At 25.1% G+C, this 14,446-nt stretch overlaps 1 protein-coding gene across 1 annotated transcript; it reads left to right on the top strand.

Moving 5' to 3' along the window:
• Positions 1 to 2,704: 2,704 nt before the first annotated feature.
• On the top strand, positions 2,705 to 14,446 carry LOC126903819 (serine/threonine-protein kinase Nek8-like). Its single transcript, XM_050682318.1, has 17 exons — positions 2,705 to 2,951; positions 5,007 to 5,107; positions 5,275 to 5,442; positions 5,729 to 5,858; positions 9,164 to 9,320; positions 9,394 to 9,579; positions 9,698 to 9,836; positions 9,907 to 10,035; positions 10,097 to 10,299; positions 10,378 to 10,493; positions 10,576 to 10,693; positions 11,224 to 11,351; positions 11,447 to 11,582; positions 12,187 to 12,352; positions 12,968 to 13,186; positions 13,743 to 13,820; positions 13,931 to 14,446. The coding sequence occupies exons 1-17, from the start codon at positions 2,798 to 2,800 to the stop codon at positions 14,126 to 14,128; spliced, it is 2,526 nt and encodes an 841-aa protein (XP_050538275.1). The 5' UTR covers positions 2,705 to 2,797; the 3' UTR covers positions 14,129 to 14,446.

Genomic DNA, 14,446 nt, shown 5'->3' with positions numbered 1-14,446 from the left:
TTTATATATATCTTAAATTAAACACTATCTATAGATTTGCATCGAAGCGTTTTTTATGATAGTGATTTTAATTACTGTCAGATATCATGTATACTGGATTCAACTATCCCACGACCCCACTGTACCACCACCCCACTGTACTGGGTTTTTTTTTCTTTGAAACTAAATAAAACTTAGACATTTTAAAGTAAATTTTGTTTTGGTGAATCTTTTATTTTAATTTAATTTGTTCATTAAATAGTAATATTTTATTTTTCTATTGTTGAAATAAATATCAATTAATATTTTAAATATTAAATCTTTTTTAATTAATTTATTTTAATAATGAATCCATCCCAACTTTATATTTATATTTTTTAAGTAAAAAATTATTGTGAGCTTTTCTTATTGGGTAGCTAGTCTAAGAGTTTAATGTCTTTGTTCTAACGAATATTGTACCGACGGACAGAGCTAAAGGTCACAATTTTCTCAATTAATCTAAGACTTAAATTAATCTATTAATAAATGTATTTAACTAAGTGTATTACAACTCTATACTTACTGGGTAGCTAGTCATTGAGCTTAATGTCTTTGCTTTAACGAGCATCGCGCCGGCGGACTGAGTAAAGGTTGCAACTAGATACTATTCTAGAATTAGGTATATTAGGTTAGAATATATTTGTAAGCCTATGTGTATTGGGTAGCTAGTCAATGAGCTTAATGTCTTTGCTTTAATGAGCATCACGCCGGCGGACAGAGTAAAGATACTTACGAATATATTTTTAGTGTTTAATTTTTGTCTTGGTGATTATTGTACCGCGTCCTTTTAAGGCGCTAGCGCCGGGACCACATTGAGCCACCACAATTCCGCCTTGATAATTTTTTTACATAGATATAAATATTCTTGAATCTTGTTTTGGCCTGGCCAGAGCAAGATTTAAGAAGTATTGATTTCGATCTCTCAATAAAATATATTCTCTAAAAAGAAAATACTTATTCAACAAACATAAAAAAATTAAGTAAGGACAAATTATAAATTATAATTCTAATAAAATATAGAGTGTTTAGAATCTTTTATAAGTAAAATCACTCATAGATTTTGTGTAATTAAATTGTATTATTTAAAATTTGAATTATTTTTCTAAGTAATTATATTGACTATATGACGTGTAGTGTAAATCGTATACGTAGTGCATTTAACAACGTCGATTTGCTTGGAATATTTTTTCATTACATAGGACGTAAGGTAAATACAATTTTAAATATGCTTTTGATCCTCCAACAACCTATTGCATAATAAACCACCAATAAAATTAATATAAATTAAATAAGAGACTTCTCTTAATAAATAAAATAAAATTATATAAGTTTAAACATTTAACATTCCAAATATTCCCCAATCAAATTCAATATTTTCTTTTTATTCCTATTGTTTTATTTTTAGTTTATTACACTTATTACAAATTAACCTAAAATTTAATGCTTACTCTAAAAAAGATTACAAAATTAAAAATAAATAGTATGTGATATCAATATATGTTAAAGTTTAAATTCCTGTAATAACTACTGTAATGTTATTTTTATCTTTTATTTACAATAAACTAAGTATTGCGCCATTTAACTCATGTCAGAATTGAACAAATATAATACCCCATAATAAATAAAACATTATAATTAATAACACATTTTTCTATCTTATAATTAAAATTTGATGAATAATACATTTTCTTTAACTCGAATGTATACTATAATTTATATATTTAATTCAAATAAAACCATCGTATTTTTCTTTAAGAGGGACAATATGTTTATTTAAGTATGTTTGGAGTGAGATAAAATAGATTGCCAAATATATTTTGCTTTGTGGTTAGCTTCTTATTTTTTTCTTGGATATTGTAATTACACATTGTAGATGATATAATTGTTGTTGTATGATGATAAGTGCGTTCATTTAACATTTATCAGGCATATATGGTTCAATAGAAAATATATTAATAATTATTAAAATATTTGAAATTATTTCAAGTCTTAAAAATTGTGGCATATTATATGAAACTTACGTAAAACAACGCACTGGTTCAACTAATTGTTCTACGAACTAGAATGTCATAACGTGTCACGTGTTTTTATTCCTACTTATCATTGATAATACTAATCAGTGCCGATAGATATTGTGTATATAGAGTGTTTTTGGGTTTTCGTAATTTTAGATATATAGGAATAATACATTTAAACTGTACCATTGTCATGAACTCATAATTATTATGTAAATATTAGTTTTAAGGAATTTATATTATTAATAACTAGAAAGTAAGAAACATTATAATCATTAGAAACTATAGCATTTAAAAAGTGTAATATTGTTAATTATATCATTAATTGTTAATTATTCCGAATAAAAAGGGACCTGATCACTGACCGGTGGTCAGTGTTCAATCAGTAAATGTTACATTACAATTATTATTTTGACTCTTTCTGACAACACTTATCCGCATAATCGAACTTGGACTTAGAACACCCAGTTCATCACACCATAACATTACATTAAAAGTTGTTAAGTCAATATCACAAATTATTATCAAACTGTATTTTTTCATTGTGCATTTTCGTCATGTTATTACTTGAAGGGGTGATTAACCATTTAAAAAATGTACATAACCTTTCGTAGTGTTATATGGTTGTTGCCCTAGCAACTTATGTAACATACATATGGCGATAGGGTCAACGATATTAGATTGAAAAACAATAATACTTATGTGCATAACGAAGCTCGATGTTACACAAGTTTTAAGTTTAAAAACCGTATTATTTTATCGAAATGGATTACAATATGTATTATGGAATAAAATCTAATCGACTATTACTAGTTTCCGATAAGGCGGTTGACTTCATATCAGCCCTTAAAAATACATTGTCCGGTATTTTTGTCGTTCGATACAGCTACGATACATCATCTTTAGATGACATTATCTGTACGTATTTCGTTTTTTTTTCAAACAAGTTCAATTCATAAAAATATCAGTCACACGTTATGACAAAGCAAAATAAATTATAAATTTTCGTAATTATTGTGAACTTATGTTATATAGTTAATTATATTTGACCCATCTCATTCTTGAAAAATATATAAGAAGATATATTAGATCCCATAAAAATAACTTTAATTTATAAAGCCACTATTTATTAAATAATCTCTAAATTAACAAATTTCTTCAAATTTAAATTCCTTTATAACCTAATTTAAAGGGTTCAAAAAACTAAATTAACAAAATCCATAATATATAGAGTTTTTCAGATCTCACTGGCAATGCTTGTAACTATTGTAAAATTATCATTACATTAATCATACTGTTATTTTATCAAATAATAATTTACGATAATTTACCTCGAATTTATCGTTGACCATTAGATTTCTTCTAAAATAATAATAATTGTAAAGAATTTTTATTTGCTTAATATAGTAATATTTATTTTTCGATTTACAAGTGGTTAAATATTTTTTAGGTCCATCCCTTAAGCTTTTTAAGCTTACTTTTCAATTTAATTGTAAATTTAAAAAAATTATTTATAAATAAAATTTAAATGCTCACTTATAAATTTTATTTTGTGAGCTTAATTAAAATAAAAGTTGTACCCTCCAAAAGTTTCAAAATTATATATATATATATATGTTTTAGGGTGATATATTTATCACGAACCACCTAAATAATCAAAAATTGAAATAATATTGATAATTTTTAATTATTTTAGGCGCATATTTTATAAAAAGGTTTCAATTTATAATATTTTTTTCAATACCAATATACATATTTTAACTAGTTAAAATATTAGAAAATTATTTAACTAAGATAATGACTGATCGATAAAAACTATTGGATCGGTATTCAAATGTTAATGACATTCTTATACTTATGCGGTAGGAAGAGCATGAACGAAAAATGACTAGTGATGAAAATAACAACACTTGTGTCTCACTTCGAGGGATTACTAGAAATTGATAATAACTTTCGACATATTAGAACAAAAGTTTAATCAATTAATCATTTTCTAATATTGAAACTAGTAAAATATGTGTGGTGCCATTTAAAGAATAAAGCTGGTACCCTTATAAAGTATAAAAAATGAACCTAAAAATATTTAACCGATTTAAAATCGAAAAATAAGTAGTACTATACTAGGCAAAATGACGATAAATATTTTAAAAGTAATCCTGCGGTCAACAATAAATCTATCACTCTGTACAATAGCGTAGCCAAGGGAAGGCTAAAGGACTATTTCTATTTATTAGTTAATTATAAGTACTAAACATTATGTGACTTTGACTTTACTAAGAGTAAGTGATAAATAATAAAATAAAAAAAAAATTTTTGCCCCTACCATAAATCCTAATATAATATATAAAAGTATTGTATATATTATAGTATTATGTTGATATAATTTTTCCTATGGAGCTAAAGAACTTTTTTCACCACTGGCATATTGGTGTATTCATTTAAAAAAATAATATTAACATTTTTATTTTTAAAAAATCATTCATCGTCCATTCAAAATAAAAAAGTTCTTAATTTCTTTATTAAAATATGAATTTATATGAACATAAATTTTCAAAAAAAATTAGAATTGTAGGTCCATAATAAATTTGTATAAATCAAACTTAGTTTAAAATATGTAATTCCTAAATAATGAAGCTTTTTTAATCACACACAGTTACCTAACTATTTCAAATGTCCTCACCTTATTTAAATTTGATTTTAAAATGTATTAATGTATTATACAATGTAAATAATTTTAAAAAAATATTGATTTTTTAGAATACATAATCACGCGTATCGGTGCATGAGACGATAAGATTTTTTTAATAATTAGAATTTTGTATTTTAATTATTTATTATTTTAATGAAATTTAAATCAATAGACTTTTTTTTATAGATAATAATGATACCTATCATGTAAGACTAGCATAATAAGTACAATTTATTTATTTATTTAGTTTGAAATTAATTTTTATAAAGTATTTTTAATCGCAGCAAAAGTCGATGACAAGATGCAGCACCGAAAAGTCAAGAGTATCGCCATTCTTCTTCACTCAGACGATTCTCAATTTTATATTTGTGCTATAGACCAAAAGGTATTCATTAATTTTGTTGCTTTTCACTCGGTACTATTATTATTTTTTATTTTATTTAATTATCTTTTAACTGAATTATAAGATTTATTAAACTGAGAAAATAAAAATAAAATTGTTAAGTCATATAATAGTTTATCTATTCATGTAAATAATAATAATATTTATAGATATTGAACAATGAAACCATATTAGATGATCCAGAAATAAGTTACTTTTTTAAATCTTTATCAGAATATTGTCAACGTGGTTCATCAAGACTAGATTTTTTCAATTGTTCTTTCGTGTCAAATTGCGTTAAACATCAATTATGTTCAGCTCTTCGACAATTAACTGAAGTAATTATTTTTAATGAATTACTTTCTATGTATTGATGATACAACTTTTACAAATTAAAAGTTAAACTGTTTAAGTTTTAATACAGTTATCATCTGAAGTTTATATTTTTAATTTACCTTCGGGCTATATATGCAAAATACTCTATTATTGGAACTTGTACACAGTTGCCATTGTTCAACAATTTTATATCATTTACACACTTATTATTTTTAAAACGTCTTGAGTTTCGTATTTTACCTTAATTGATTATAAACTATAAAAAATAACTTTTATAATCGATTTTAGTGCGAAATAGGTATATGGAATGATTTAATGGGTGAAGAATCTTACGGTGAATTATACTTTAACATCACTGATATACGACCTACAAAAACAGCTTTAGATGGATATCAAAAAATAAGAACTGTAGGAAAAGGTAATATATAAAAATAAATCTTCAATTACTCGCAGTGTTTTAGAGTTTTAGTCATATCAGACCTTTATAATACGAATTGATTAACATTAAGCCTTTATACCATCACAAAACTAATTTACGGATTTGTACTATTTTGTTCCTGATTAAGTAGGTCTATCAAATGATTTGAAATTACCTCACGTTTAAATAGTACCATTAATCAGTAAACTTAAGAAGTGAACGTTTTCGAAAAAACATAATTTTTAATCTAATGAATACATTTTGTTTTATATCTGAATTCAATAAAACTAAGATTTTAAATATTTCATAACATTTGATTTCTGTAATTATGACTTAGTACGTTAGAAATCAAAATATATTTTATTTAAAGAAAGTGTTATATAATACCAAAAGCAAAATGAATTCCTATTTCCATTATTATTCCTGATTAGTATTATTTGATTTAAAAGTATTATATATGAATAAATATTTATTATTGCAAATACATATATAATGAGGTTGACATTGAATAATTTAATATTGCAATTTTTTCGGAGAATTTATTAAAATTATAAAATAGTAATTAATTTTATATCAAACGTATATAAAAATTGAAGGACTTGATGCAAAACTTTTTGGAAAATAATTTTTTGTTAATTATGAATTAAAGGTTTTACAAAGCATTTTCATCAGATTCAAAAATATACTTTTATTATTTAATTTTTCGTGCTAATTTCATTATACAATTAGATTTTTTCTATCACCACTAATTTTTTATATTATTACTAATTAGTTAAAAACTATAGTTAATATAATAGTTAAAAATATTGGTTAATAACTATAAAAAATATAGTTCTGAATATTTCAATTGTGTCATCTATTTAAACAGCGTTACATAGAAAGAAATTATAATAATAACATATAATTTTTAATATATTAAAAATAAAAATCAATTTTCAAATGCTAATAATCGTTTTTATAAATTAATAATTAGTAATAAAAAATAAAAAAGACTGATGGAAAACAATCTAATTGCAGTTTGAGTAACCAAATGAGATAAAAATCAAATAAATTTAAAATTTTTATCCTCTTCAAAAAGAATTAAGAAAAAATGCAAATAATTTTTCAAAGATGGATTCGAATATTCTACTTCGACTGTAAAAAACTGAAGTGCAAGGTCGTAACTGGAAATTAATTTCGGGGGAGGGAGGATTGTAAAATAAAAATTTGTGTTATTTTAATTTTATTATAATATTGTATAGCTAATTTAGTATACCATAAAATTCATAATATTGTTGTACTAATATTTATTAATGAAATTTCCATTTAAACATTTTTTTGCTAAATTTAAAAATAATTATTTTACGTAATTCTATACATTTAATTTTTATTGCTAAATTTTAAAATAATTATTTAACTTAATTCNTTTTACGTAATTCTATACATTTAATTTTTATTGCTAAATTTTAAAATAATTATTTAACTTAATTCTATACATTTAATTTGAGAAAATGGTTTATATGACAAACTCTAGATTTCTTTTTTTTTCATTTGAAAAGCGATTAATAACTTCTTCTGGTTCTACAGTAATATTCCTATGAACACTGAGTAATGCTAAGCCAGTCAATCGTTCCTCTCCAGTTGCATTTCTTAGGTAATTTTTTATTCTTTTCATCGTCGAAAAAGTTCTTTCTGGTGTTGTCGTAGTTACTGGTAAAGTTATTCTAGACTACAACATAAAATAACATGAAAAAATTTCGGGAGGGGAGGTTGAACCCCCAAAACCCCCCCACAGTTACGGCCTCGAGGAAGTGTGACCGATTTGACAACCACAAATCACATGAATATTTGGATATAAACGATAATTTAAGCTAGTTAAAAAATTCATAGTCATTTCTTTTAACGTACGAGACAAATATTCAAAATAAGTTGTAGTAAGTCAAAAAGAAAGAAAAAAATACATAATAATGAAAGATTGGGCTGAGATACTATTTTTATTGTAATAATAATATTAATACTCGGTGTAGATTACGAGGATCTGTAACAAAGATAGAAGATGATAGAAAAATAAAGTGATCTTTATTTTATTAACAAAAGATTTATTGTAATTATTTGTTATACTTTTTGATATCAATAATGCCACGAGTTTTGACGGTTATCAATGATAAGTGGGATTGAGTAAGCTCGTGTAACTACTCAGAGTAGTATGGTGGGTATATATGAACCTCCCACTTAACATCTGATATAGACACGTATCAAAGATATAACTGTGCCAAATAACTTTTTTATCTAAACNTATGGTATATATGAACCTCCCACTTAACATCTGATATAGACACGTATCAAAGATATAACTGTGCCAAATAACTTTTTTATCTAAACTCGATAAAAAAATATCGCATAGCTATAAAAAGTGATTTTTCAAAATGATAAATTTTACGTCATTTCTCGAAAAAATATATTTTTATATTGATATGAAAAAAAAAAAACAAAAAATTTACAATGTAGCATCATAATGCATAATTTCTCTCAATAATGTCCAATGTATAATGCTTACATGCCTTTATTGTTTTTGGCAGTTAAACCCTTTTTATTATAAATAAACAAAACTTTTCAGAATTACTATCAGAATTAGGATATGTTCTCAATTGAGGATCAGACCTAAAACTTATCCTCTTGCCTAAGTTCACGTTTGTATGTATTTTTCTTATATAGAATGTTCTCTAAAACGTTGCTCAGCCACGATTAATAATAATATATTAGCTTAACCCATTATCTCTCCTTTAGCCACATTTTAGTTACATCCTTTATAGCAACATCAGTATATTTCTTGCCGTTTAAATTCATTTTATTTACTTACGTGCGTTCCTTTTTTGATTAAATTATCCTAATATAAAAAAAAACTATAGAATAGACAGTTTAATGATCTAGAGTAGGTAATGAGTTATAAAATTTATAAATTATTCAGAAATATAAAAATGTATACGAATAACAATTATAAAAAACCTAGACACAGAGGGAATAAGCAAAGTTAAGACGTAGAAGTACAGATATTATCTGATAGTGATTAACACTACCATCATAAAAAGTGCTTAGATGCAAATCTGTTAAATTTCATAATGATGGATCTAATTAGATTAAAATCAGGTTCTTTTGACATATTGATTATTAAACTCGGTACAGTGAGAGTTGAGAATATGCATGAACATACGCAAAAAGAAACACGCACCATCATAAATCCAATACCACCTTTTCAGCTTTGCACCGAAGCTAAATCCCAAAAAAGAAGGAAAACACATAAATTATTTGATTTTTCAACTGCATAGGAGCTTTTGGAGTAGCCACATTATACCGAAACACACATGAAAATATTTTGGTAGTTATAAAACAAATTAACATGTTGGATATGACAGCTCAAGAAAGACAGCTAGCTTTGAACGAAGCCAGAGTGTTATCATTACTTTGTCACCCAAATATTATTAGGTAATTATTTTGTTTTTATTAAATAATATTCTTTTAACATAGTTTCGTGAAAAAAATTAATTAAATGAATTAGTTATTACGGAAGCTTTGAACTGGATGGTGTACTTATGATTGAAATGGAATATGCTGATGGAGGTACATTATCGGAGTATTTAATCAGCCGTGGTACAAATTTATTACCAGAAAAACAAATTTTTGACATTTTTTTACAGATGTCTGAAGCAATTCAATGTATTCATCAACGTAACATACTTCATAGGTATTGAAAATATAGCAAATTTAATAGAACATATATATGTATAATTAATTTGAGAAAATTTCCAACATTAACTTTTTTTTGTTCAACTATTATTTTAATTAATATGATTTTTAAATAGGGATTTAAAAACGACAAATGTTTTCTTGACAAAAGATCGCAAGGTAAAGTTAGGTGACTTTGGGATTTCTAAAATTATGACAACTAATTTACAAGCTTTAACCGTTGTTGGAACTCCCTATTATATTAGTCCAGAAATGGTAAGATATTTTTATATTAAGTAAGTACTTTAAAAAATATATTTATTTTTTATTGGCTATTATTTGTAAGTGTGAAGGTAAACAGTATAATCAAAAGTCAGATATTTGGGCACTGGGTTGTATTTTGTATGAAATGACAACCTTACAACGTACTTTTGATGCCTCAAATCTTCCAGCTTTAATTCATATAATTACAAAAGTAATTCATTTTATACCTTTAGTTTACTATTGCTATATAAAAATTTGTTTTTTTAAATCAGGAAGACTTTACACCTATACCGCCATGCTACTCATCTAACTTGAGAAAATTAATTAGCGATTTATTGCAAAAAGATCCTCTTCGAAGACCAGATGCTAATAATTTAGTGACAATAGTTCCGATTTTTTTACAGTCGGACAACGAATCGTCTTGGGCAGTCAATGACAATGAATTACAATCGTTTAAAAGTGATTTACAATACCGGTAACGATGTGAAAACCATTTTTTTAAATTTCAATTTTTGAAAAACAAAGATTTATGTATTATCTGGATGGGTTTAAGGTCGGTTGTTTATCAGTTTTCAATGCCTATAAGTATACAACCGATAAACTTGCCATTTCGTGTAAAAATTGTTCAACTTGTTGTCAGTCAAACGCATTTCGTTGCGCTTACTAATGGTACGTAATACAATTGTAGATACTTTTGAAGATAAAATTACTACAAATAAGATTTAGACGTGAATAATGTAGTTCTTTTTAGACTGTTTAGTTTTTACATGGGGTGAAGATAAACATGGTCAATTAGGTCATGGAGAAGAAAACACCTGGAAAAACGATCCTCAGTGTGTCGCATCGCTATTAGACAAGCATATAACTCAGTAAAATATTTATTTTTCAATAGGAAAAAAATACTCATTAACATTTCTTAAATAATATCATAAATATAATTACAAATAACATTTAATTTATCAATAAAAGTAAATATAGTAATGACATGTTGCAAAACATATGATAAATAAATTTGTACATAATTATATTTTAACTGACGTAGTTACAGTACAATTTAAATTAAAAGGCTGACATTTAAAACATTTAGAATAAATGTTCAATTAAATTGAAAAATAAAATATCTAGTAATAAAAATTTAGAAAAAAATGTTACATATACGCCTTACATTCTAAATGTATTAAATATTATTCAACGATAGAAAAAATAGTGAGAAAATCTTGATCCATTAGTTACAAAACAGCAACATTTTTTGTCAAATTAATATAATATACACTAAGTAATGGTATATTATTGGTTTACAATTTACATGCATTTACATTATATTCGTGTTAATAGCTTATTATTAGCAAAAATAATGATATAATAATGAATAAAATATTGTAAATTATAATTTTTATAGAGTGGGTGCGGGACAAAATTTTAGTATTTTTATAAGCAGCACAGGCTTAGTACTAACAACAGGCGATGGAAAATATGGTGCTTTAGGTCATGGAGAATGGAACGGCATTACTAGACCTAAACTAATAGGTAAGTACTTAAGAAAACCTATGTCCTCAACTCTATATAGAACCGCGGTTGCTAATCACTATGTGATTGAAGGATATCATCATTTTTTTTGTTAGAGTTCTTGTTGAAATTAGACATAGTGAAAATATCTTGTGGCAATCATCACGTTGCTGCGTTAACAAACGAAGGACAAATGTACACTTGGGGTAGAGGAAATCACGGACAATTAGGAGTTGGTAATCTTCAAGATTGGTAATATTAAACTATGAAAATTATCGTTCATACATTTTAACAACCAATAAAATCATTTTTACCTTTCAAATTGACTTTAATTCCATTTTCCAAACTTGATTGATAAAAATGAAATATTGTAAAAATTTCATGGAATATATTTAGAGTATATTTTTCAATATAGTTTATTATTACTTGTAAAATTTCATCAAAATATGAACTAAGATAATTAAGACGAGTTTGGTTATTAAGCCAAAGTAAGGGCTAAGAGTAGTAAATGTCAATATTTTCCCATTTTCGAAAGATGTTTATGTTTCAGAATATTTATTAAATAATATAAAAAGTACCACTTGAAAAAAATTGAAAAATTAATTTAATTTGAAAATATAATTGTGGGTGTTTAATATTACAATTTTTCGTGTAAATATTATTACTTATTAAACATAACATAAAAATAAAGAATATATCCTTTTATGATTTACAAATATTATTTTATCTATTTTATATAAAAGTTGCTATAATATTATTAAATAATAATTTTGATATATCGGTAAGGATAAAGCTTGCTTCACTAAATTATATTTTTTTTATTATTATTGCATAAAAATATTAATATATTTTTCAGCTGTTTTCCAATCTTAGTAAATTGGTCATTTGACGAGAAAATCACTGCAATAAAATGTGGCCCAGATTGCACAGCTGTAATAACAAACTACCACAATGTATACGCATGTGGATTAAATAAATGTAACAAACTTGGACTTAATAGAGCATCTTTATTTAGTATAAAGGTAACCACCAAAAATATTTGCAAAAACCTTATATTTAAGTTATAAATGTTGATGATTAAAAATATAAAACAAGGATTAGGACCATAAAAAAATGAATAGTTATCATTAATTTGATTTCTTAATTAAATATTTTTTTTATTACAAGTATAGTTAATATTTTTAATAGCTTTTTTGGCTTTACCATTTTAAAGAAGCGAGAATGGGCTCATAACATAAAAATAATAATAAATATTTAATTTCAATATTTTACATACACAATATTTACACAAAAATTTATAAATTGTATATACTGTGAATAATTGGATATAAATTTACAAAAGACCCGACTTTATTGTTTTTGAGTCAGAATTTTTCATTTTATAATTAAAGTTTAACGACATAATTTCACTTCCGAGAAACTCGTTTATAAAAAAAGGCATTCTATTTCTTTATCAGTAAACTATGACAAATTTATAGAAAATATTAAAATTCTCCATTTTTATCTTTGATTTTAAATTCAAAACTAAAACAAAGTGTAATATTTAAGCAGTGGATAAAATCCAGACATGATGAAAAAAATTATATATTTTTTGAAAATTTAATAAATTGATGACATATTTTATTTACTATTTGTAGTTCAAAGAAGTGCCATTTGAAAGTTTGTTGACCAGAGTAAAACTCTTAGAGGGCTTAAAAATCGTTCAAATGTGTCTTGGGGAGTGTCATAGCGCAGCAATAACTGCACAAGGTCAAGTCGTTATTTGGGGAAGTAATATTTACTCACAACGTGGGAAACTGAATGTATCACAAAATAAGCTAAATCTATTACGTTTACCCGGTAGCAGCAAAGCACAAGTATGTATTATAAATGTAAATGTTATTCTTAGTATATATCAATGAGTTGTTTACAACTAATACCATTATATGGAAAAATAAAATTTGAAATAAATTCTAAATAAAGATTTAGAATGAAAAACATAACTATCAAGATGGAAAAAACAATGATATGAATAAGTATTAAACATGCAACTAAGATTTAATGAAGGATTCAAAGGTTGCCACTATCAATATTATCAAATACATATATTTATGATTTTTTACTATCCCTTTTGAAACTGCACGGAATTTGATAAAAAAAAAACTGCCATTATTAAATATATATTTTATATAAAATACCTTTTACTACTACATTTTTATTCAAATTGAGGCGACTATTATTCGTAGAGTTAATTTTTTTTTCCCAGAACTTAATTGAACACCTATGATTTCTACTGTTTATTTTACACTGTCGCCAAATACTAAATTTTTAGATGAACTCTGTACTAGTAGTACCCATATTCTTTCTAAACTATTATTAATATAAATCCTAAAATTGTTTAAAAAAATTATAACACATAAATATACTTTTTAGATTATTGATTGTGGACCTACGTACACTTTGATAGGTACTGATGATAACACAATTGTTTTTTGTGGTACCCGTTTTAGCGTAAGTTAATATCTTCATACAATGTACTTGTAACACTTCTTTATAAATCAACCATATAAACTTACGTTCTTGACCAATATATGACGAAACTATTTTTTTATTTTTTACAGGTGAGTCCTAATGCAATACCTCAAATGACTTCTATATTCACATCGGAAGTAATTTCTAAGCCAAAAATCATTCTTGGGTTGTACGCGACTGAAGAGCAAATCGATAGGGGACAGCTACTTCTATTAAATTCGGTGCAGTCAGTAGGTCATAATCTATTAGTTACGGTTGACACATTTTTGAAGGTTTATAGTCGATAATGACATATTTTTATTGGCCTATTTCGGCTATATTTACATGATTGGAATACATAAAACTAGATTTATATAAGTATAAAAATCAAGTTAAAAGTTCAGGACGATTTTATATACATTTTAATATTGATCTAAGGCACTTTGAATTTTATTGAATCATTAAATTCAATATAAAGTTAAGTATAACTTATCTTAATGTTGCGAATGCGATTAAGAACATACAAACATCTAATATTTTTTACAGGCATTTTATTTCAATATCCTAATTATTCATATTTCTACTTAAAAAGTTATTTTTACTATAAAACGGTATGACAATAATTT

The sequence above is a fragment of the Daktulosphaira vitifoliae genome, unplaced genomic scaffold (genome assembly GCF_025091365.1).
Source record: "Daktulosphaira vitifoliae isolate Bord-2020 unplaced genomic scaffold, ASM2509136v1 Scaffold_4, whole genome shotgun sequence".
Taxonomy (NCBI): Eukaryota; Metazoa; Arthropoda; class Insecta; order Hemiptera; family Phylloxeridae; genus Daktulosphaira; species Daktulosphaira vitifoliae.
Note: the sequence above shows the minus strand (reverse complement) of the source record. Positions and strands in the feature narration are given on the sequence as shown.

Coding starts and splice junctions, on each gene's coding strand:
- LOC126903819 (XM_050682318.1), top strand. CDS start 2,798: ATGGATTACAATATGTATTATGGAATAAAATCTAATCGACTATTACTA. Junction 9,580..9,697: donor CAACGTAACATACTTCATAG/GTATTGAAAATA, acceptor ATTTTTAAATAG/GGATTTAAAAACGACAAATG. Junction 13,187..13,742: donor CCGGTAGCAGCAAAGCACAA/GTATGTATTATA, acceptor TATACTTTTTAG/ATTATTGATTGTGGACCTAC.